Source organism: Zalophus californianus, chromosome 6, assembly GCF_009762305.2.
Source record: "Zalophus californianus isolate mZalCal1 chromosome 6, mZalCal1.pri.v2, whole genome shotgun sequence".
Taxonomy (NCBI): domain Eukaryota; kingdom Metazoa; phylum Chordata; class Mammalia; order Carnivora; family Otariidae; genus Zalophus; species Zalophus californianus.
Window position 1 is genome coordinate 36,630,240 of NC_045600.1, and position 21,359 is coordinate 36,651,598.

Here is a 21,359-nt window from a genome sequence, read left to right on the forward strand (position 1 = left end):
TTTCCCCACCACACTATTTCTTCTTTCTTTTACTTAATAACTCTTCTGTTCACCCAGCTGTTCAAACCAGACAACTGATAGTCATATTTGATTCCTTTCTGTTTCTCGCCTTCTCTTCACTTTCATATTCCCCCTTCAGAATAGTTACTATCAGCGAGTACTGTTGCATCTGCCTCCAGTATTTATCTCTAATTTGTCCACTTTGTCATTATCATGACTCTCTAACAGGAGTCCTCTAACTGGTTTCCCTACTTCTCTTGCCTCTTTTCTATTCATTTAACTCATACTGAGCAGAGTGATCTTTTTAAAAATACAAATTGTATGCTATGTCTCTCCTTCAAGCTTTAAAATTGCGATGGTTTTTCACTGTATCTAGAATTAAATCCGAACTCCTTACCTTTGCCTTTTGATTTTCTTCATCTTGACTTTTTTTCACACAATTTTCCTGACATTGCTAATTTAAATTTTTTTTAAAGATTTTATTTATTTATTTGAGAGAGCCAGAATGAGAGAGAGAGAGAGAGCACATGAGAGAGGGGAGGGTCAGAGGGAGAAGCAGACTCCCCGCTGAGCAGGGAGCCCGATGCGGGACTCGATTCCGAGACTCCAGGATCATGACCTGAGCCGAAGGCAGTCGCTTAACCAACTGAGCCACCCAGGCGCCCTAATTTTAATTTAATATTAAAATTAAATGCATGTGGGTTAAAACTCTTTTGAGTTTTTAAAAACTTGAATGGACTTGATTTTCCCCCTTTTATCTTATCTCCCATTCCTCTTATTCTTTCTCTTAATTTAATAAAATTGCACCAGATTCAAATCACCACTAGCCCTGTCTCCATCCCCCAGGTCTTTGATTTGATTCGGTATCTCGTAGACTCCTTTGAGAACTGTTTGGGTTGTTTGGTTAGCATCAGGGGAATTTCTTTAAGGCTACCAGAGAAGTTTTTCTGCTTATATATCTCTCATACACAATTATCATTGGAAGAAACTTGGAACTTTACTTCTTGTTTTTGGTGACACTTCATCTTCTCGGTTCTCTGTTCCATCTCACACTGAGCTTTCTGCCTCATTGTCAAGTTTTCTTTATTTTGTCTCTAGCTGCCCCATGGTTCCATCTTTAAGCCTCTGTTCATTGTTCTCTGTTTGCTCTGTTAGTGAGCTCATATGTTCCTCTGACTTTCACCTTTATGGGAGAACTCTAAAATCTCTATTCTCTAGGGTAGCTCCATGTTTCCAAAACTGTCTTGAATCTTTCTTCCCTTGGATGCCTGGGAGTTAATCCATTGTCCCCAACACCAACCTGCATGAACTTCCTTGATAAATTAACTTCTCCATCTCGTGATTCCATTTTTACCAGTGGTGTTATCATTCTCTAGACCTGGAAACAGTGTCCTGTCTTTCCTTTTCATTACATCTGATACGACAAAAAATCCTTTTGTTTTCATCTTTTAAATGTATTTCAGACTGCCTTTTCTTCTGTTCTTCCACTGCCATCAGCTTAGGATAGGTCCTTGTAACTCCTCATGCTTAGTTTGGTAATAATATTTTGGCTAATTTGACTGCCTCCCTCTGAACCTCTCTAAAGCACATATTTATTATGTTTGCTCTAGCCCAAAATGTCTCTGTGGTCAGTACACGACACCCCGATTACCCTGCATTTTTTCAGGTCCTTCACAGCTGGGTTTGCTCACATTCTTCACTCCCATCTCTGTTCCTCCCAGTCCGCTGTCTCCTCTGCCTGGTCACACATATCTTCTCACGTTTCACCGTGCAGTGTGCTCACTCTTAACCTCCAAGCTCTTCCGGCCTAAGATGTCTTCTTACCTATCCTGTCCTACACATGCTTCCCTTCATTCCCATTGACATCTGGGAGCAGTTCAACCTACCGCATGTCTTCTTGACCTTGAATTGTGCCCGTGATAACACTGGGTTGAGCACTCGATTTGGTTCATGTTATCAAAACGTACCCGGGATCAACAAATGTTAGGTGTTCCAAAACAATTAAACAGCTAAACCTCTGTGTCATTACATTTCCTTAAATTAAATCCAAACAGAAAGAATGTTGAAGTATTTAAGGCAGCTTAGGTGCAAAGGAAAATCTTGGAAGGCCAAAGAAGACTTGAAATCATCTTTTGAGAGACTTACCACCACCAAAAATCGTCCCTCTAAATACTAACAGAACTAACAAGCCAGTTAGAGAATCTGTCTAACCCATGATAGTTGCATTTTACTTCGTACAAAGCGGAGGGAGGTGACTGAACTCATGTCTGCTTCTGTTTGGGTTAAAGAATCTATTAGGAAGGGCGCCTGGGTGGCTCAGTCGTTAAGCGTCTGCCTTCGGCTCAGGTCATGATCCCAGAGTCCTGGGATCGAGTCCCACATCGGGCTCCCTGCTCAGCGGGAAGCCTGCTTCTCCCTCTCCCACTCCCCCTGCTTGTGTTCCTGCTCTCACTGTCTCTCTCTCTGTCGAATAAATAAATAAATCTTTAAAAAAAAAAGAATCTATTAGGAAGATTAGCCCTTCCAGGTGGTCCTGCCTAGGGTAGGGTGTAGGCATTAAATGAAAAAATAACAGTGGTTTAGTGATAGGGAAACTCATGTTACTCTTTAGCAGAAGTGATAAAGTGTACAGGTTCCAGATTGCCTGGGTCTGAAGCTCAGCAGGGCCCCTTTCTAGCTATGTGAAAGTCACTAAAATACCTCTGGGACTCAATTTACTACATGTAAAATAAGGATAATAATATCCGCTTCATGGCATTGTAGAGAGGATTAAATGAGTTAATACACATAACCTGCTTAGAACAGTGACTGTCTCAGAGTATGTGCTTACTAAGTTTTTACTATTATTATGTATACATGATATGACTGGGAAAAGATGACTCATTCCCGATTTTCAGAAAGAACTATTTATTGTGAAACAGGAAATGGCTCTTTAGAATGTGTATCTTTTTTTTTTTTTTTAAATGATCTGTCCTTGGTGATCCTTGTTTATTTTGGCTTATTCGTTCATTAACAAGTTTTTTTTTTTTAAGATTTTATTTAATTATTTGACAGAGACAGCGTGAGAGGGAACACAAGCAGGGGGAGTGGGAGAGGGAGAAGCAGGCTTCCTGCTGAGCAGGGAGCCCGATGCGGGGCTCGATCCCAGGATACTGGGATCATGACCTGAGCTGAAGGCAGATGCTTAACTACTGAGCCACCCAGGCGCCCCTGAGATCATGATGTTTTCAGTGGATTCTGAAAAAGACTCCAGTTGAGGGTTCTATGAATAAGGGTCTCGTGGTCCATCTGGATCTCTGAACAATCTGTAGATAAAGCATCTGATTTCATCAGAAGATTGAAACATACACATTTTTGTATGTGTTTTCCATTTCCACAGAGAGCCTGGTGCATATTTTTCCAGATTTATGTAATATGAGCATTTCTGAGATCTAGATGAATGTCTTTCAAAACAGTTTCTGCTGAGCTTGCTGCACTTGGCCCTTTTCAAAGAGACATTGTAATTTGCATGCAATACTTGGGAACTCTCAAGTCTTTGGACTTCAGGAAATGGCAAGAAGTGGCTCAGAAGCTACTGCTTGGTCAACTTTGTGATATCAGGGTGCACTAATGGTACAAGCAAGCAATGTAAATTATTAAAACTTCAGAATGAGATATATTTTCTTTTTGTCAAGATTTTTTTTACCCCTAATATCTGTTGATAAAGGTTGCCTTATGATTCTGTGAAAGTAGAGTAGTTGTGGCTTGAGGGGCTCTAAATAATTTGCCCATTTTGTGTCTGAAGTTCCCATTGTTGGAATTTGGCCATTGGATGAAGCTGTTTTGTTATTGTTCTTCTGAAGTCTTTGCAATAATGTAAATATGTTTCTTTGTAGGGGAAAACTCATTGTCCCTTTAGCAGCCAGGGGAGTCAAACACCATAGTTTAAGAGGACAAAGGCAGATTTTTGTAGGTGTGTAAAGGTCATGAGAACAGGGTGTGATTGTGGTGGAAATACTGTGTGCCGTGGCAGGTGGGAGTGCGGGGTTGGAGGGGGCGCTGTATAAAGGGAGGTAGAGAATGAGGGGGATGTCCACATTTCTGCTGCCACTACATTTGTCCAAATTAATGTCAAAGAATTATTCTGTTGGTATTAAATTTATCATACTTTCTGGTTCTATGTAATGAAGCTTTTTCTACACCATTGCTAGTAAAACTGAATGTCGTACAGCCTCGGTTTTCTTATCTGTAAAATGAGAATATTAATGCCTACTTGGTGGGATTATTATGAGGCTTTAGTGGGAGAACACATGGAAAGACCCTAGCTAGAATATTGTAGGTCCTTGCCAAGTGCTTTTTCCTTTCCTCTCAACTTGTTCCATGAAATTTACTTAATAGCATTTTCTTGCTCTTATTTATGTATGTTAATCTTACTGCCCACCAGACTGTAAATTTTTTTGTGGATAAGTACCATTTTTTTTTTTCATTCTCTGTATTATAGTACCTTGTACCTTTTCCTTCATAGTGCAACCTCTTTTACATTTATTTATATGACCATTTAATTAGGTTTTCTTTACTTTTGGTCTGTAAGCTCCATGAAGGCTAGGACCTTATTTGATTTTGCTGAGAAATGTAAATTTAAGGCCTAGACTAGTTCCTGGCATGCAAGAAGTGTTCTGTAAATATTTGTGGAATAAATGAATGGATGATTGATTAGTAAGTTAAACATAGTAGGTTCTAAGCAAATACTTGTTCTGGGAAGGTTGAAACTACCTATCATAATCTTTCCAGACAGCCTGAAGCCTTGTAGGGGGCTATAAAAAGTTTGCAGAATTTTAGCTAATGCCTTAGATCTTTAAATAACAGGGTGTGTGGAAAAGAGAAAAGGTTTACAGAATACTTTGAAGTGGTTCAGTACTTAATGTTATTTTAGTGGGAGGTCAGTAAGGTTTGTTACGAATATGTTATTATGAAGAACTCTTTAAGTGTAAATTACTATTATTACTTTTAGCTAATATTTATAAATATTAACATCTGTGAATACTAATATTAAAATTTAGATTGGAAGGACAAAACTGTCAAACACTGCTTGTTTTCTTTCCTTTGCCAACTTTGCATAAACCTGATTATATCTGAGGGGAGCTTTGAGGATGTTTGAGAACCGAGTGCGTCCTGGTTGGTAGTACTTCTCCAGATTGTTGAATTCTTCATAAATTCTTGCTTTTCTGTCCCAAAGGCTCTGTTAGTGCGTCATTCATTCATCCAAATGCCAACTCCCTTCCTCCTCCAGGATTTGGGCACTTTGCTGATGCCTGGCCTGGTAGCTGAATCATTTCACACATCAAACTGAGTCAGCTTCTTTACCTTTCCTCTAATCAAATTACAATTTTACTTTGAAATAATCTCACTGGATATTAGTAGGCTGAGCTCAATACAGTTGCACAACTGGATACACACAGAAGAAGGGAAGAAGCCCTATATGTGTCAGCAATTTATGTTGTTCATTTGATAAGTGTTTTTTTAAAAAGCTGACATTTATTGAACATTTTTCTTTTAAAGATTTTATTTATTTATTTGACAGAGAGAGACACAGCGAGAGAGGGAACACAAGCAGGGGGAGTGTGAGAGGGAGAAGCAGGCTTCCCACGGAGCAGGGAGCCCGATGCGGGGCTCGATCCCAGGACCCCGGGATCATGACCTGAGCCAAAGGCAGACGCTTAATGACTGAGCCACCCAGGCGCCCCTATTCAACATTTTTCATGTACCAGGCACTATGTGAAAATTTTATGTATTCTCTCATGAAGTTCTCAAGCTATCACTGTGACAGAGCTACTATTCTTAGACTCGTTTTGCAAAGGACACCAAGGCTGCGCAGTGCTTTTTAACAGTAATTAGCAGCTGAAGTTTGAGCACTTACTGTGTTCTGGACGTTGTTCTGTGTGTTTTTATTTTTATTCACTCACATAACCCTTAAGTCAGCCCCATGAGGTACTATTATTATGCCCTTATTTATATATGAGGAAACTGAGGCACAGACACTCACCTATGGCTTCCCAGCTAGAAAGTGGCAAAGCCAGGCTTGGAATCCAGGCAGTCTGATTTTGTCGCCCATTGTCTGAACTGCCACACCACACACTCCAGATTGTCTAGCTGCTACACGGTAGAGAGTGATTAGAGCCTAGGCTCCCTGACTTCAAAGTGTGGGTGTGTGTGGCCCAAAGAACAACCTCAGCCATCTGGAAGAATGCAGAATGGGTTTACGGTTTTTTTTTCAAGTTCCCAATTGTGCCAAAAGAAATTGACTTAATTTGTAAATGTTTCTAAGACGTTCCTCCAGAATAACAACTGGCGGACTTTTGAGATAGTGGACTTAGTTGCCCAGCTTAGTTTTAACTTCATTTTAACTATTACTCTTAATAATGCCAGATCCTATTTCTTATATTTGGCCTGGCTCCTTAAGTGGAAGATACAGTTATGGAATACGTTTTCTGAAAGGGAAAGTCATTATAGTATAACTGAAGAGAAAATGTTTGTACTACCTGATGGCATGTTTAGCTAAGCCCTAGGGTACTACATTGGGCGAAGAATGCTGAATTATATCAAGATTCAGAGAAAAGGGTTGTGCTTAGAATCGCATCATCAACATTCATATCTTTAGGTTTCAGTGACTTTTTTCTACCCTTGCTGATGACATTTGTGGCCAGGATGTCAGTGGCAAAGAAGGGACTTAAGTTGTAAATATCCTGGTTTAAACTGGTATCCTATCTTACCATTCAGTGTTTTATTTTTTTTGAAGATTTTATTTATTTATTTGACAGAGAGAGAAAGAGAGCAAGCACTCGCCAGCACATGCAGGGAGAGTGGATGGCAGAGGGAAAGGGAGAAGCAGGCTCCCCACTGAGCAGAGAGCCCTGGGTCAGGCTCAATCCCAGACCCTGGGATCATGACTGAGCTAAAGGCAGATGCTTAACCGACTGACCCACCCAGGTGCCCCCCCATTCAGTGTTTTAAAATGCTTCTTTGCTCTGGAAGTGTTAAGCTTTCTAGACACATTCTTTGTGTTTTATAAAATCTTTGTATTACTGTTCTTGAAGTTTTAATTTTGGAGTCATGCACTCACAATTATGCATACCTGTATATATACATCCATAAATACATGCTTGTAAGTTTCTCTCTGTTGTTCTCTGCTTGACAGCACTATTTTCATACAGACTAAAAAATCAGATTTTAAAATGGATTTCATTTTTCTTAGTATGATGTTTCAAATGTGAATTTTGGATTTCCTCAATGATTATATTATATATGGGCTTTACATTTATGTTTAATTTATATTAAGTAATATGCCTTGTATGAAGCATATGTGAATTCTACAATAAGTGGGTTGTACTGCATGGTATCACTGGATTTTATTGTCCAGATGATGACTTTAATTATAAATGTACACTCTTGGGATTAGAGGCCATTCTACCACTCTATTCACTCAGTGTTGTCACTCTCAGGAGCTTAAGGTCTCATATTTAAAACTCCCAACTGAGGTTCAGAAATAGCATCTCTAAGCTGCCATTGCAACATTGGATTGACTCCTTTTTATACTTTAAATCTTTTTTTAAAAGAAGTTTAAAGATACCTTTGGTGTCAGCTGTAAGTTGTGAAATAACAGTGGGCTTAATTGATGTTAATATGATATCTGTGTATGTATGTATCTAATTTGATTTTAAACCTTATATCATACTGTTAAAATAGCTGCAGGTTCATCCCATCCTGAACTGATTCACATCAATGTTAATCCTCAAAACAAATGGAAAGTAGATAGGCCATTTTTTATCCCTTGTAGAAGTAATCTCTGGGGTTGGGGAAACCCTCAATTAACTGAAATACTTGAGAGTAATGTGATCTTTTATTGGTTTTATTTTATTTTTTTGGGTGGAGGATCAAATGAAAGTGCTTCCTGAAAATTTGTAATCCATTAATTTACTTCTTTGCCTTATAACCACGACATAAGTAAAAATAGTCTTTTTGAAGGTTTTTGTTGCTCATTACCTTTGAACCCAGCTAAAAATTGGGCTTCGACAGTTTTGACTCTCAAACACATCTTGGAACTTTGTCCTATTAATTCCTTTTTATTAGATTATGATTTTATGGCTTGCTGCCTGTTTTAAAAGCCAAGTGCAGAAAAAAAGAAATTATGGTATTTGAGTGTTTTAAATACTGTAGATGGCCTCTGTTTAATTCAGGTTTGATAGTATTAGAATAAAATTCAACAAAAATTTAATATTTGTAGGAATGCTTCAGAATTTATTTTTTAAATGGTTTTAAAGGGGTGCCTGGGTGGCTCAGTTGGTTGAGAGTCCAACTCTTGATTTCAGCTTGGGTTGTGATCCCAGGGTCTTGGGATCGAGCCCTTCCTTTGGCTCCATGCTGGGTGTGGAGCCTGCTTGGGATTCTCTCTGTCCCTCTCCCTCTGCCCCTCCCCATCTTCTATAAATAAATAGATATAGAGATAGATAGATAGATAATTTTAAAATAACTTTGAAGCTATGCCAAAATCAAGCCCCAAGTTGGGGAGCCTGCTTCTCCCTCTGTCTGCCACTCCCCCTACCGGTGCTCTCTCTGTCTCTCTCTCTCTGTCTCTCTCTCTCTGACAAATAATAAAATCTTAAAAAAAACAAAACAAACAGAAAATAGTTTTAATGGGAGCTGTAAAATAAGGAATTGAATCCATGCTGTATGTTATAGATACTTGGTAGATGTTTGTCAAATGAATGGTAACTTTGTGAAAAGCACTTTCCGTCTTACAAATGGCTTTTTCCCTGAGTCCTCACTCAACCCTGTGAAGTACATTTTCTCAATTTTACAGATGAGGAGACTAATGCTTTTTTAGATTTCACATATAAGAGCAGGAAAGGTGTGATTCCAGTTCAGAACCAGAGTCAAGGCCAAAGTCAAAGTGTTTCACAAGGCCCAGGATGATCTCCTCCTACAGCTGCTCATACCTTACTCTTTTGATCCATCTCCCCCACTTTCTACTCAGGCTCCAGCCATGTTTGCTCCTTTGCTGATGCTCAGATTCACCAGCACATTCCCTGCCTCAGAGTACCTTTGCACTTACTATCCCTATGCTTGGGCCACTTTCCCCCCAGAGGCCCTCTTGGCTGACTACCTCACTTCCTTCATGTGTTTGCTCAAATGCTGTCTTCCAGGTGACTACTCTAAAACCTTACCCTCTAACCACAGCATACTATTGCTCTGCATACTATTTTCCTCCATAGTTATACCATATAATGTATTATTTTTAGTTGCAGTTATTTGTTTTCTTGTGCTAGAATGTAAAGCTCTGTGAGGGAAGGGATTTTGTCTCTTTGTTGTGGTATTCCAGCATTGCTGGGCCCTCAGTGGGAGTTCAGTGAATATTTGGCAAATGACTGACTGACTGACTGAATAAGTGAGTGTAAAGCCTATGCCATTTGCACTAAACTTTCCAACTTTTCACTTATTAATGGTACACTTGGCAAAATCATCAGGTTATTTTGGCTCTGGAGGGCATTCCAAATTATACTACTTCATTAATGTACATTCGTCTTCATTTTGACTCTTTTTCTCTGTTGTATTTTTCTCTCATCCTTGAGTATAAACCATTTTGTTTAAGAAATGAACTAGATTTTTTCAATGAAGTATTAGAAAATAAGGCATTATTTTATTAGATGTTAGTAAGGGAAGGTGATATTTCAAGAAACTAAGAAACTGCATTTTTTAGTTAGGTTTTTGTCAAGTAAACTGGCCTTTTCAATTCATAAATACTGTTATCATTAAAAATATCCTTGTCTGTCTTTCCTTTTCCTTTCCTTCCTCCTCCCTCCCTCCCTCCCTCCCTTCCTTCCTTCCTTCCTTCCACCTTTCTTGAAATATAACTGACAATATAACATTGTATAAGATGTATAACATGATGCTAACACCTCCATCTGGTCACATGATTACCATTTCTTTTTTTGTGGTGAGAACATTTAAGGTCTACTCTCTAAGTAACTTTCAAGTCTGTATTATTAACTATAATCGCCATGCTGTACATTAGATCCTTGAAACTTACTCATTTTATATCTGGAAGTTTGTACTGGATGTTTGACCAGCATCTCTCCATTTCCCCCACCCTTGAGAACCCTGGTAGCCATCATTCTAGTCTCTATAAGTTTGGCTTTTTTAGATTTCACATATAAGTGAAATAATACAGTATCTGTCTTACTGTCTGACTTATTTTGCTTAGCCCATCCTTATTTTTTAATTTGCACCTTATGACTTGGCATTATTAAAATATTAGAAAATAATTTAATATTAATATTAAACCTTTCCCTCTATTCTTCAGTATAATTTTATTTCCAGAGAAATAAAGTTCTAATTTAGAATTGGAAACATGGAGAAAGAAGATGCAATATGTAGAATTTATTGACTGAACCTGTATCTGTTGTGTACTTACATATTCTAGAAACTTCTCCTTGGAGCTGGGTATTAAAAGATGAACAAAACATGTGTTTGATTCACTGGTTTAAAAAAATCCCAATATTATGTGGCAAGTACTTCAATGGAGGTATGTGTAAAGTTTGTGCAATTTCTTATGTTACATAGTTCCAAAGGACTGCATGGCTGCTATAAAGTGAGACGCTCCTGTACTGTTGTAGGTATTTGATTATCTTCTCAGCTTTTATGATCATCTAAACACAGTTGAAATTGGTATATCATTACAGCTAGAACTCAGTTATCTATGCTACCTAGACGAATGTTGGACCAAAGGAGCGATACGGCCCCAAATTCCCAGATACAGGCCTGTGGAAAAGTTGTTCCTGGTGCCGGGCAAAATGAACAGTAAATAGAAGGAAGGAAGGTCAACGGGGGAAGAGCACATGATGGTGTGTGTGTGCGTGCATGCATGTGCGTGTGTGCGGGCGCATGTGCCACCCTCCTTCTTTGGGAAGAATTGTCTTTTATTCTGAGATTGCCCTTTCTCTTCTCTTATTCAAAAGAGCCTTTTTTTTAAATGAAATTATAGTGAAAACAAATGGTGGCCACTTACTATTTTAATGACTTTATGTGGAAAAAAAAGTCAACATGGTTTTTTTTGTAATTTCACTGATAGTTAAAATCCTCAAAAAAGGGACTCATTGACAAAGATACTTTAGAACACTGTATGATTCTTGGAACCCTCTGTAAGCTTCAGGAATTTCTTGTGTTCAGAGGCCCTGGTTCCATCTCTGGAAATAAGCCCTTAGGTAATGAATTAATAATAGAGAGATTGACTCTGTCAACCAGAGGCTTTGGTGGCTTCTGTCCTGTGGGTGAGTTTGGTGGCAGGAAAGTAATCTACACCTATAATTAGGAATTGATCAATTTTAAAATGTTTTATTTCTTGTCCTGACAAGTTTCAGTGACTGCCTTGGCATTAGAAGATAAAACATGAGGGATAGCTAGTATGAAGGGTTAGAAACAGAAGTATTTATTAGAAGTTGTGTGTGTGTGTGAAGTGTGCACAATGTGTGCATACGTGTGTGTTTTTCTCTATTCTGATTGGAACATAGCGTCAAAATAATGTGAAAGCCTTGAATCCTGTAATTTTGCTGCTGCAGCCACTAGTTTGCAACTGGTGACCTTTGGGTTTTACTTACAAAGTGGAAAGCATGGATTTGTCAGCTTTTGGGCAACGAAAACTGGAGAGATCCACGAAAGAGTAACAACAAATAGGTGTTGATTTTCCAAGCTGAGTAGAAGAATTAATGTATTGTTATTTAATAAGACTTTAAGTTACCTGTCTCCATTGTTCACTAGTTTAGGGCTGATTTTATACTGTTTTAAAATATGTAAATGCTTATAGAACAGTCAATCACATTTTCCTTTGCATTTAGATTACAACTTTCCTTAACCAGATAGCTAACTGATAGTTTATCCATAGCTCCAGTGGTGGTGCTGGTTGTTAGTTGCTGTGATTTATCACCATCACCGTCATCATCGTTGTTGGTACTGGTGCCAGCTCTGGGATAAGACTACCTGGGTTCGGATACCAGCTGCAGCTGTTCGTAGTGGGTGATGTTGGACAAGTGACTTAGCTGTTCTGGGCCCCAGTCCTTCTGAAAAACTGGGATAGTAATAGTGGCCACTCATCACATATTCTGTGGATCAAAAGGGGATGATGTACGTAAGGAGCTTATTAGTACAGTGCTTTGCAGTAGTCAGTGTCGTCATTCTTTTACCTTGAGATATCAGCACTGGCCTTTTCTGCCTTTCAGTTTGTTTGAACTTACTTAATACTCACACCTTGGTCTCATATTTTGGATACTATTTTATGTGTAGCCATTTTTTGAGACATGTTTTGAATCTGTGAAAAAAGTGCACACTAATAATCAGCAAAGTGTTTTCCGATCTTCCTAATAGATTGGAAAGAGTTCTGAAAGCAGCCCACTGTCCATTCGCTTCTTTCCAGCCCAGGTGAAGAAGGATGCTTTCACTGTTGTAGATGTGCTCAGGGACCTTCCTTTGTGTGGAAGTGGAAAGTTTTCACGGTTAGTTTTAAATTAAAAGAGAAAGAATTTCAAAGGTGGAGAAGATGAAAGAAGGATTTTATAGTTATTACTTTAAAAACAGTGGCTTTCAAGTGTGGCCTCACATTGAAATCACTTGAGATGCTTTTAAAAAATACGTAGTTGTGGAAACAACGTACCACCACCACCATTGTCTTCAACGGTTTTTTAACCCACTGCTTTGAATACAGTAATTAAGTAATTAGAATGGTCAGTCTTTCATGCTTGCTTTATTTATTTATTTATTTTTAAAGATTTTATTTATTTATTTGGCAGAGAGAGACACAGTGAGAGAGGGAACACAAGCAGGGGGAGTGGGAGAGGAAGAAGCAGGCTCCCCACTGAGCAAGGAGCCCGATGTGGGGCTTGATCCCAGGACCCTGGGATCATGACCTGAGCCGAAGGCAGACGCTTAACAACTGAGCCACCCAGGTGCCCCTTTCATACTTATTTTAGCTAACATGTTAGTTTTGGGGTAGTTTCTTATTTGTTTATTTACATTGAAATAACTTGTGAAATCAACATATTAAACTTAGGTCTAGTTCATAGGACATGAAGCTTAGTATTACTTGATTCATGAGAGATAGAGAGAAGGTAGAGGGGGAGGGAGAGGCAGCCTCCCAGGGATCCTGATGCGGGACTTGATCCCAGGACTCTGGGATCGTGACCTGAGCTGAAGGCAGATGCTTAACTGACTGAGCCACCCAGGTGCTCTCATTAGAAAGATTTATAGTTTTGTCTCCCTGTTTTGTTGAAATATTGCTGTTTGTATTTGTAATTTTTTGGGTGTCGCAAACATCCTAATTCAAGCATAGTTCGCTAATAAAAATAGGATTCCGTTCAGTTTTCCTGAAATATGTGCTACAGAAAAAATGCCTCTTAAATCTGTGTTTAGAAGTAAACTCGGTGGCAAGGATTTGGACAAACCACATAGTCAGGCAGTTAGGCATTTTACCACTTGTAGCAGCATGCCATGCCTCAGCTCTTCAAGGCTAAGGGAACTTTATATTTTAGTGCTAAGCTCTCGTTACTACTATGAAACTAGTTTCCTGTAAATATAGGTTCATGTGCCTTCCGCAAGTAAGAGTCTCATTGACCTATTTGAAGTTTTAGAGGGTTGTGTGGGAGGGACTGATAGCATACACGGACGGGGGTTTATACACCTTAGGGGAAGTTCTAAAGAGCTAAGATGGGAGGGGGGAATCAAAGACCACGTGTATGTTCCCGTCTGTGCTGGTACCTTTATTTTTTGTGAGAGTTGGAGAAATGCACGTAAAAGGGCCAAGTAATAGCTTATGACATTTTCAGGTGAAAAGCATTGTTAATTTAGTAGGATTTTACTTCACAACTTTTGAATTGAAATAATTGGTTATAAATATTGTTCATTAGGAGCTCCAATGTTACTGCTTAGCTTCCAGTGCAAGCATCATTTTATATAAATGTTTATTCACTATATTTCCACATTCATTTTAACAGCCTGTGTGTTAACTTACCAGCCTACCTCATTATTTTTTCTAAATCAATTTGCATTTTTTCCTGTGATGACATAGCTAATAAATGTTATAATGATGTGGGCCTTCTTTATTTGGTTGGCCTATTTGCAAGTGTGGATTTAATATTCTGATTTTCAACGACTTAAGTTGAATGGAGTCTTACAGCACCAGACACAAGACCTAGCTTATGTTTTACTTCTTCTACCTTTGCTACTTTTTGCTTTGCAGAGTCCTGACTGAGTCAGGCCCCGAGGGAAGATGGGCCCATAATTGGATCCATGATCCTGTGCCCCAAACATTAGATGGGATGGAATGATGGAAGCTGTTCACTAGGGTGGAATGAGCTGCTTTTGCCAATTACAGACAAACATCTAATAAACAACCAGCCCTTGAAATCATAGTAAGGGTGAGGAGAGGTGTATGTGTGTGCCTGTGTGCATTAATGTATGTGTGTGTGGGGGGGTTGGGCTGTGGCAAAAATGTATATAGCTCCTATTGCCTGTTCTTGGGACACAAGGAGAATCTTTCTCTCTCTCTCTCTCTGAGGGAGAGAGGGAGGGGCTGGGGGAGAGGGAGAGAGAGAATCTTACCTAGTGTGGAACCTGACGTGGGGCTTCATATCACAACCCTGAATCATGACCTGAGCTGAAATCAAGAGTCAGATGCTTAACCAACTGAGCCTCCCAGGTGCCCTGAGAATCTTTGTCTCTTAATTTGAGCTTTTATCTTCCCTCTACTTTTGAATTCTATATCCATGTTCCCACTCCTTCTTGTACTTGTAAAATTTAAAATTATTTGGTATGAACACCTTGGAAGTGAGTCATTTTCCCCAGCTTATTGATGAGAATTGATAAGAGGATGCTGGGAGATGGTAATAGAAAAGGCATATGGGAGGGGTGCCTGGGTGGCTCAATCGGCTAAGCGGCTGCCTTCAGCTGGTCATGATCTCAAGGATCCTGGGATCAAGTCCCACATCGTGCTCCCCAGTCTGCTTCTCCCTCTGTGCATGCTCTCTCCCTCTCTCTCTCAAATAAATCAAATCTTTAAAAAAAAAAAAATTAAAAAAAAAGAAAAGAAAAGGCATATGGGAGAAAATACCTAATGCTTAAAAGGAAAAAGAGGGACAGTACAGTGAGAAATGTAACTGCCAAGTGGATTGACCACTTAACTTAGCTGGTTACTACATTATTTTCTTGGGTGAGAAACATATTCTGGAAATCAACTTAATTTTTAAGAGTAGTTCCAGAGCAGCAGAATCTGACCCTGTGAATCTTACCAAGCTATGATAGTTGGCTCAGTTACCTCCCCTTTAAACAAATACTAACATTGGTTGGATGGGTTGTTGTGCTAATGACCTTCATGGTATTATATAACCACTTATTGATTCCTCATTATTTATGGTCATGATTCTATGGAATTCTTCTCCCGGGGGTTAGGGATGGCCTGCGTAGACCAGAGGTTTCCATTGGAAGAGAGATGACACAAGCATCACTGCCTGGTCTGCTTTGGGATTCTGAGATGACCTTTAATTTTTCTAAGTTACATTTATTTCTCAATGTCTGTTAATCCCTCCCCCCGCTTCAATCTAAGTTACTTTAGAAGTGTTTAGATTTTCAGGTGGCTTGGATTTGGGAGGTGGGTCATTTTGGATTGCTAAAATCTAGTGTTTGTGCTTCGTGTTCAAAATGTATTGCCTAATTTCTTCTTTTGTCATTTATGGTATTTTCTTTATGGCCTAGTGCCTGATACTTTTTATAAATGTTTCTTTACAAAGATATTTATTATCTGCTCCTGGGACTGGTTCCATAGACATTAAACTTATATCATTGAAACATTCTTGACTACTCCAAGTGTTTCTTCTCTGATCCTAGCCTGTTGTACATTTTCACATTTCCCCTTTACATATCTCACTGGAGTTAGCGGGACGAAGGCAAGGAGTTTGGGAGCAGCATAGCTATTTGAGGCAATCCTAGAGCCAGACATTAAAGAAGAGCCCTTTGCTCAGACTGATTTAGGTCCTCCTTCAGTGAGAATGAAAAAAAAATTTTTAAATTGTTGCCCTTAATGAATTGGCTCTTTGAGGAACACTCCCCACTCTTTTTCTTTCAGTCTGTCTTGATTACTTCAGTTCTTTTAATTAAAGGAGAGAAGAGACGATCATCTTAGAAGAATTTAGTCTATGATAAAGGATAAAGAATAGCTTATTGCTGTCTGTGTTAATCTTGGGAATGGGCTAGAGGGGAGATAGAGAAGGGGTTCAGCCTGATCCATTATGAATGGGGCATGTTGGAGATTAATTGGTTGATTTCTTTCTGTGTTCTTTCTCTTTTTATCTCTGCACACACCCTGTTTTATGAAATGTGATACTCTTGCCTTATATTGAGTTTGATTGTTGCACAGTGGTGAAGAGTCCTGGCTCTGGAGCTAGTCTGCCTGGGTTTGAATCCTGTCTCCACTGCTTGTTAGCTGTATGATTCTGGGCAAGTCACTGAATTTCTTTCTCTTGATTTTTTTCATCTGTTAAATTGGAAATAGTACCTACTGCATAGAATTGTTGGTGGGATTAAATGAGATATAATATGTGAAAATGCTTAGAACAGTGCATAATAAATGTACCCAAAGTGCTTAGTAAATGTAAGCTATTATTATTCCATTAGGCAGATGGATAGCCTGCTTCACATTTGCCTATGACCTTACATCAATTTGGATAAAGAATAAATTTCAACTGCCTAACCAAAAAAAAAAAAAAAGACTAAATGTTAATTGCCTGAATTTTTAAAATAGCCAAATAGATGAACCTTTTGAGTATTATTGCAGGGACCACAAAGATTAATCATTGTTGTCACTACTTAAATGATGGTTTGCTTTTTGGAGGAAAGGCTATCATTTATAGATGCTTTCATAATTCATATGTGCTGAGTTATACAGTTCTCCATGTAGATGGTCTTATTTTTAAGCTTTATTAAAGTTACTGTAACAAAAAGAGGATTAATTACAATTTCTCCTAATGATTTTAACCTTAATGTTACATTAATAAGATTGTTTTTCCCTATGCAGCATCAAAACTTCCATTCAGCTTTGAGGTATGGGGTCTAGACGATTTAGAACTTCAATAATTAACCATAATGGACCTATGCATGTAACTAGTCATTGGTTAAGGATATATAGCTATTTTCATAAGCAGCCTCGTTTAGTATTTTTTTAAAATTAGTTAATTTATTTTGAACACCTGAAGCAGGTAGCAATTAAAGAGAAAGCTTGGTCTGACTAAATTTAGTTCTTATAGTCTAAAGCTAGATTTTTTTTTTTGAAAGTGATTAAGTATAGGGGCATAGATTAAGACATCTCACAGCTTAACTCAAATCTCAAAGTCTTTTATTCTAAGATACATTAATTAGGCTTTTGGGGACCTGTGGGGGTGGTGGTGGGAGGGGAAACATACTGGTTAAGAATAATTTCTGAATTTACATCTCGTTTTTAGCAGTGATGTTCTATATACCTTCAAAAATACTGACTATTTCTTGTTCCCTTGTATCTGGTAGAGAAATCCTATGTTTTCAGGTGTCCTGTCCACTCTTCTCTAGGTTTATCTTAAAGTTGATGTCAGTAGGCAGTGTTTTGGGGGAATTATCTGTGAGGTACTGGGTACCTGGGCTAGCGCTTGGGTTGTAGGGTATGAGCAGGGGAAGAGGTCTGTAGAGAGGAGTCATGTGGACCCTTGAATAGGAGCCTAGCTCTCACTCCCTTCTGCTGGGGCTGCTGGTAGTTCTAAGGTGGGTGCTGTTAATTGTTGCACTTACCTCCAGAGACTAGGTGGCCCACGCTTTACGGCTGCTGTAAAGCATTTCCTGGGAGGCTGGCAACTGAGGATGGTTACAAGTGACTGGCCAAACATTGTTAAAGTCCTTCTTGAGTAGTACAAAGGGAATGTGGAAATGTGGTTAGGGACCTGGGCGCTGTGCCCAGCTCCGTAACTCATTCATTGTGGCACCTCAGTGACTACCTCTAATTTTCTTTTTGGAAAAATGGAGAATAAGAATATAATGCTTACCTCTAAGAGTGTTTTGAGGATTAACGAGTTAATCACCTTGGGTGAAGGCAAGAGCTTACTCTGGTCATAATTTCATTGCCTTTGCAGAGAAGTTCCAGTGTGGGGAATAAAGTAGTGAAAATAAAACAGAAATTGAATGGGCTATCCACAACTTGGTGTGTTTCAAGTCCAGCTGTAGATCAGGTTTTCATTCTAACTGGGGAATTTTAACCTAAAGTTTTTATCTAGTTTTTAGAAATGACACCAAACCAAATGTCTCATGTGCCATTTGTGGGAAAAGAACAGATGTTTATTCTGAGAGCATATTAATGAAGATGCTAGTGGTTTTCTCCCACTGTAAGGGAATAAGATGGGTCAAAAGAGAGAGCATAGATTTAAGTAGAGTTTGCTCTTACTGTCCCATTACCGGTGTGTTCTTTTTGAGAGAATTGATACTACTTCATTTTGTTGGTTTTTCAAGTTTCTTTGACAAAGAAACTTCATAGATGTCAAGCCAAAACAAAACAAAATACAAACACACACATACAACAGTTGCTTTAAATACCAAGGATGTCAGCATGAAATTAAAATGAATTTACTGACATTTCTGCTTTGAAATTTTTTAATAAAACTAATTTAAACCAACAGTGACAACTTCTGGCTTTACCTTATAATGGGAAGTTTGACCTTTTTCAGTGTTTCTGGCTCAGGGGTTTCGACATGGGGGTGTTTTTGGTTAAAACGTGCTTCAACTCTCTAATGGCTCTTGGGATTTTGGTCAATCTTTGGTTGTGGAATAGCAAATGCTGTCCATTGTGTTGGTACCATGCAGTTTTCAAAGACAAGGTCTCTGAAGTAGTGGCTGTGGTATCCCCTCCCGCCCATGTGTAATTGTTAAAAAGAACGCTGTTGTCATGTGAATTCTTATTTTTTGAGCTTGCTTTTGAAGTAACTTTCACAGAGAATTCCTGTTACCTAGAAATTGATGACAGACTTACACCATTTCCTTTTTTTTTCTTAGACGTTCCATCCTCAGAGCAGCCTGAACTGTTCCTAAAGAAACTTCAGCAGTGCTGTGTCATTTTTGACTTCATGGACACGCTATCTGATCTTAAAATGAAAGAATACAAGCGCTCCACTCTTAATGAACTGGTGGACTACATTACAATAAGCAGAGGCTGTTTGACAGAGCAGACTTACCCTGAAGTAGTTAGAATGGTGAGTTTCTTTTTTTCGCCGCGGACACTTTTAAGCACCTTCCATAGCGACTCACAGGTGTATTTATTGCAGAGTCAGGTCACTGGAGGTCACCTCCACAAATGAGAGCCAGCCTTCTGAGAGCTAAACTAAAGTAGTCGGAACAATACTAGAATTTGAAGAGTGTGATTTCAGGAGAATGAGATCCAGAACTTTTCGCCTACAACAGTACTGGAAGAATCAATGACTTCAAAATATGAAGCCAAGATTGCCAGGTATTCTTGGATTTCTGGCATTGTGAAAAGAAAAGCCACAGGAGAATCAACACGAGTTGTAGATCTGTGTTTGAAAAATATTCAAGCGTGTTGGATGTCTTGATTTTTTTTTTTTTCTCCCTGTTCATTGTGGTAAATTAGAAATGGCTTTAACCTTAATAAAATTGTGATTTGTAGAATCTAGTTAAAGCCTGTCCTGGCTTTATAAACTAATCATTGTCTTTATAATCTTGAAATCAGGGGTGATGTCTTTCATTATTTTTGAATAGTGTCTTGTTGTGTGGTCATTAGGAGTTATGAGGAGAAACATTATTAGCGTAACGGAAGTAACTATGTTCTTATTGGGTCAGTAATTATATTAGTTTGGAAAAGCTGAGCCAAAATATGGTTTTCTGATAGATTTCTATGGGAAGATTGCCTTCTTTGACATCCCAGAAGCTCTTGGATCTAGAGAGTATGTGTTCTTGGGGGAGGAGGAGGTCTTCTGCTGACTGGTGAAATTGTGCTGCAGAGATCCAGAAGGGTCCGTGCCCCACTGGGAAGCCCTTTGGAGAATCTGGCCCACTCTCTGGATTGCTGAAAATCTGTCTAGCTTTTCAGTTCAACTTGTATCATTTGTATTCAACAAATACAGAACAGAGACATCTGTGGTGGAGTAGATGTGTGGTTAAAAGTGAATAGTTCCGATTTTGGAAGGGATGCGAATTATCGTAAAGTTGAGAAACAATGACTGATGTATGAAGATCATTTCAAAACAACGTCCAGTGTATTCCTCAGATCTATATCTGAACATATATTACATTTGTTGTTAATTTGCAAGAATATCATAGCAGAATGTTTTGTAGATTAACTTTAACATTGTAGCTCTTGAGCACTGGTTCTCAACCAGGGGTGATTTTGCTTCCCAAGGCACTTTGGCAATGTCTAGAGACGTTTTTGGCAGTCACAACCAGGGATGGAAGGGGCGTGCTACCAGCATCCCGTGGAGAGAGGCTGGAATGCAGCTAAACTTCTTATGCCGCACAGGGCAGCCCCCCCAAAAAGAATTATCTGGCCCTAAATGTCAGTAGTACCGTTGTTGAGAAGCCCTGCTCTAGAGTTTGCATGCTATCTAAACTTCTTAACCTGATATTTAGGGTTTACTCTAGTCCATCTAGTTTCTGCAGAGCAAGGCCCGTTGGTTCTAATCTACGTGGGTTCTCAGCCAGTAGAGGTGTCCGCTGTTTATAACTTTCTTCTTCGGTATCATTCCATGGATAGTCCACAAATGTGTAAGCATGTACGAGCATATAGGTATAAATACACAGTGGTCAAGTGGTGGCATAGTGTACACACTTACCTGTACCTTACTTTTTTTTTTCCTTGTCCATATAGAATATATATCAATACACATAAAGGTGTCTTATTTAGTTTTACAGCTACGTAATATTTCACCGTTGGAGGCACCATAATTTATTTAACCAGTATCCTATGAATATCCTTATATGTATATACGTGTCAGCTTGCCCTTGTGTGAGGAACAGCTGTATATTTACTGATCTGTTTTGTTTTTTGTTTTTTGTTTTTTAATAGCCTTTCTTTTCCCCCTGTTTCAGAGACCTTCATGTGTTACCTGGCCCCTGCCTCTAGTTCTGATTCTCCCCTTTCTTTCCAGACTTGGCTTAAAGTGCTACCATGGCTGCCCTGAAAGCCCTGAGTTGTCTTCTTCCTTCAGTTCTTCCACTTCTTGGCAATCCACCCTTTTGGAATTTGTTCATTTGCTGCTTTTTAATTTTTTCCACATGTGTTAATCCACTGTTTTCTAATTAGACTATAGGCACTTCTA

General features: G+C 38.9%; 1 protein-coding gene across 2 annotated transcripts in view; it reads left to right on the forward strand.

Annotated features, from left to right (window-relative positions):
* PPP2R5E (protein phosphatase 2 regulatory subunit B'epsilon) overlaps positions 1 to 21,359 on the forward strand; it is a 147,998-nt gene that overhangs the window by 57,258 nt on the left and 69,381 nt on the right. For both annotated transcript variants that reach the window (XM_027570005.2, XM_027570007.2), the window contains exon 3: positions 19,084 to 19,280. In XM_027570005.2, the coding sequence (XP_027425806.1) occupies positions 19,084 to 19,280 (197 nt within the window). The remainder of the gene's footprint in view (positions 1 to 19,083; positions 19,281 to 21,359) is intronic.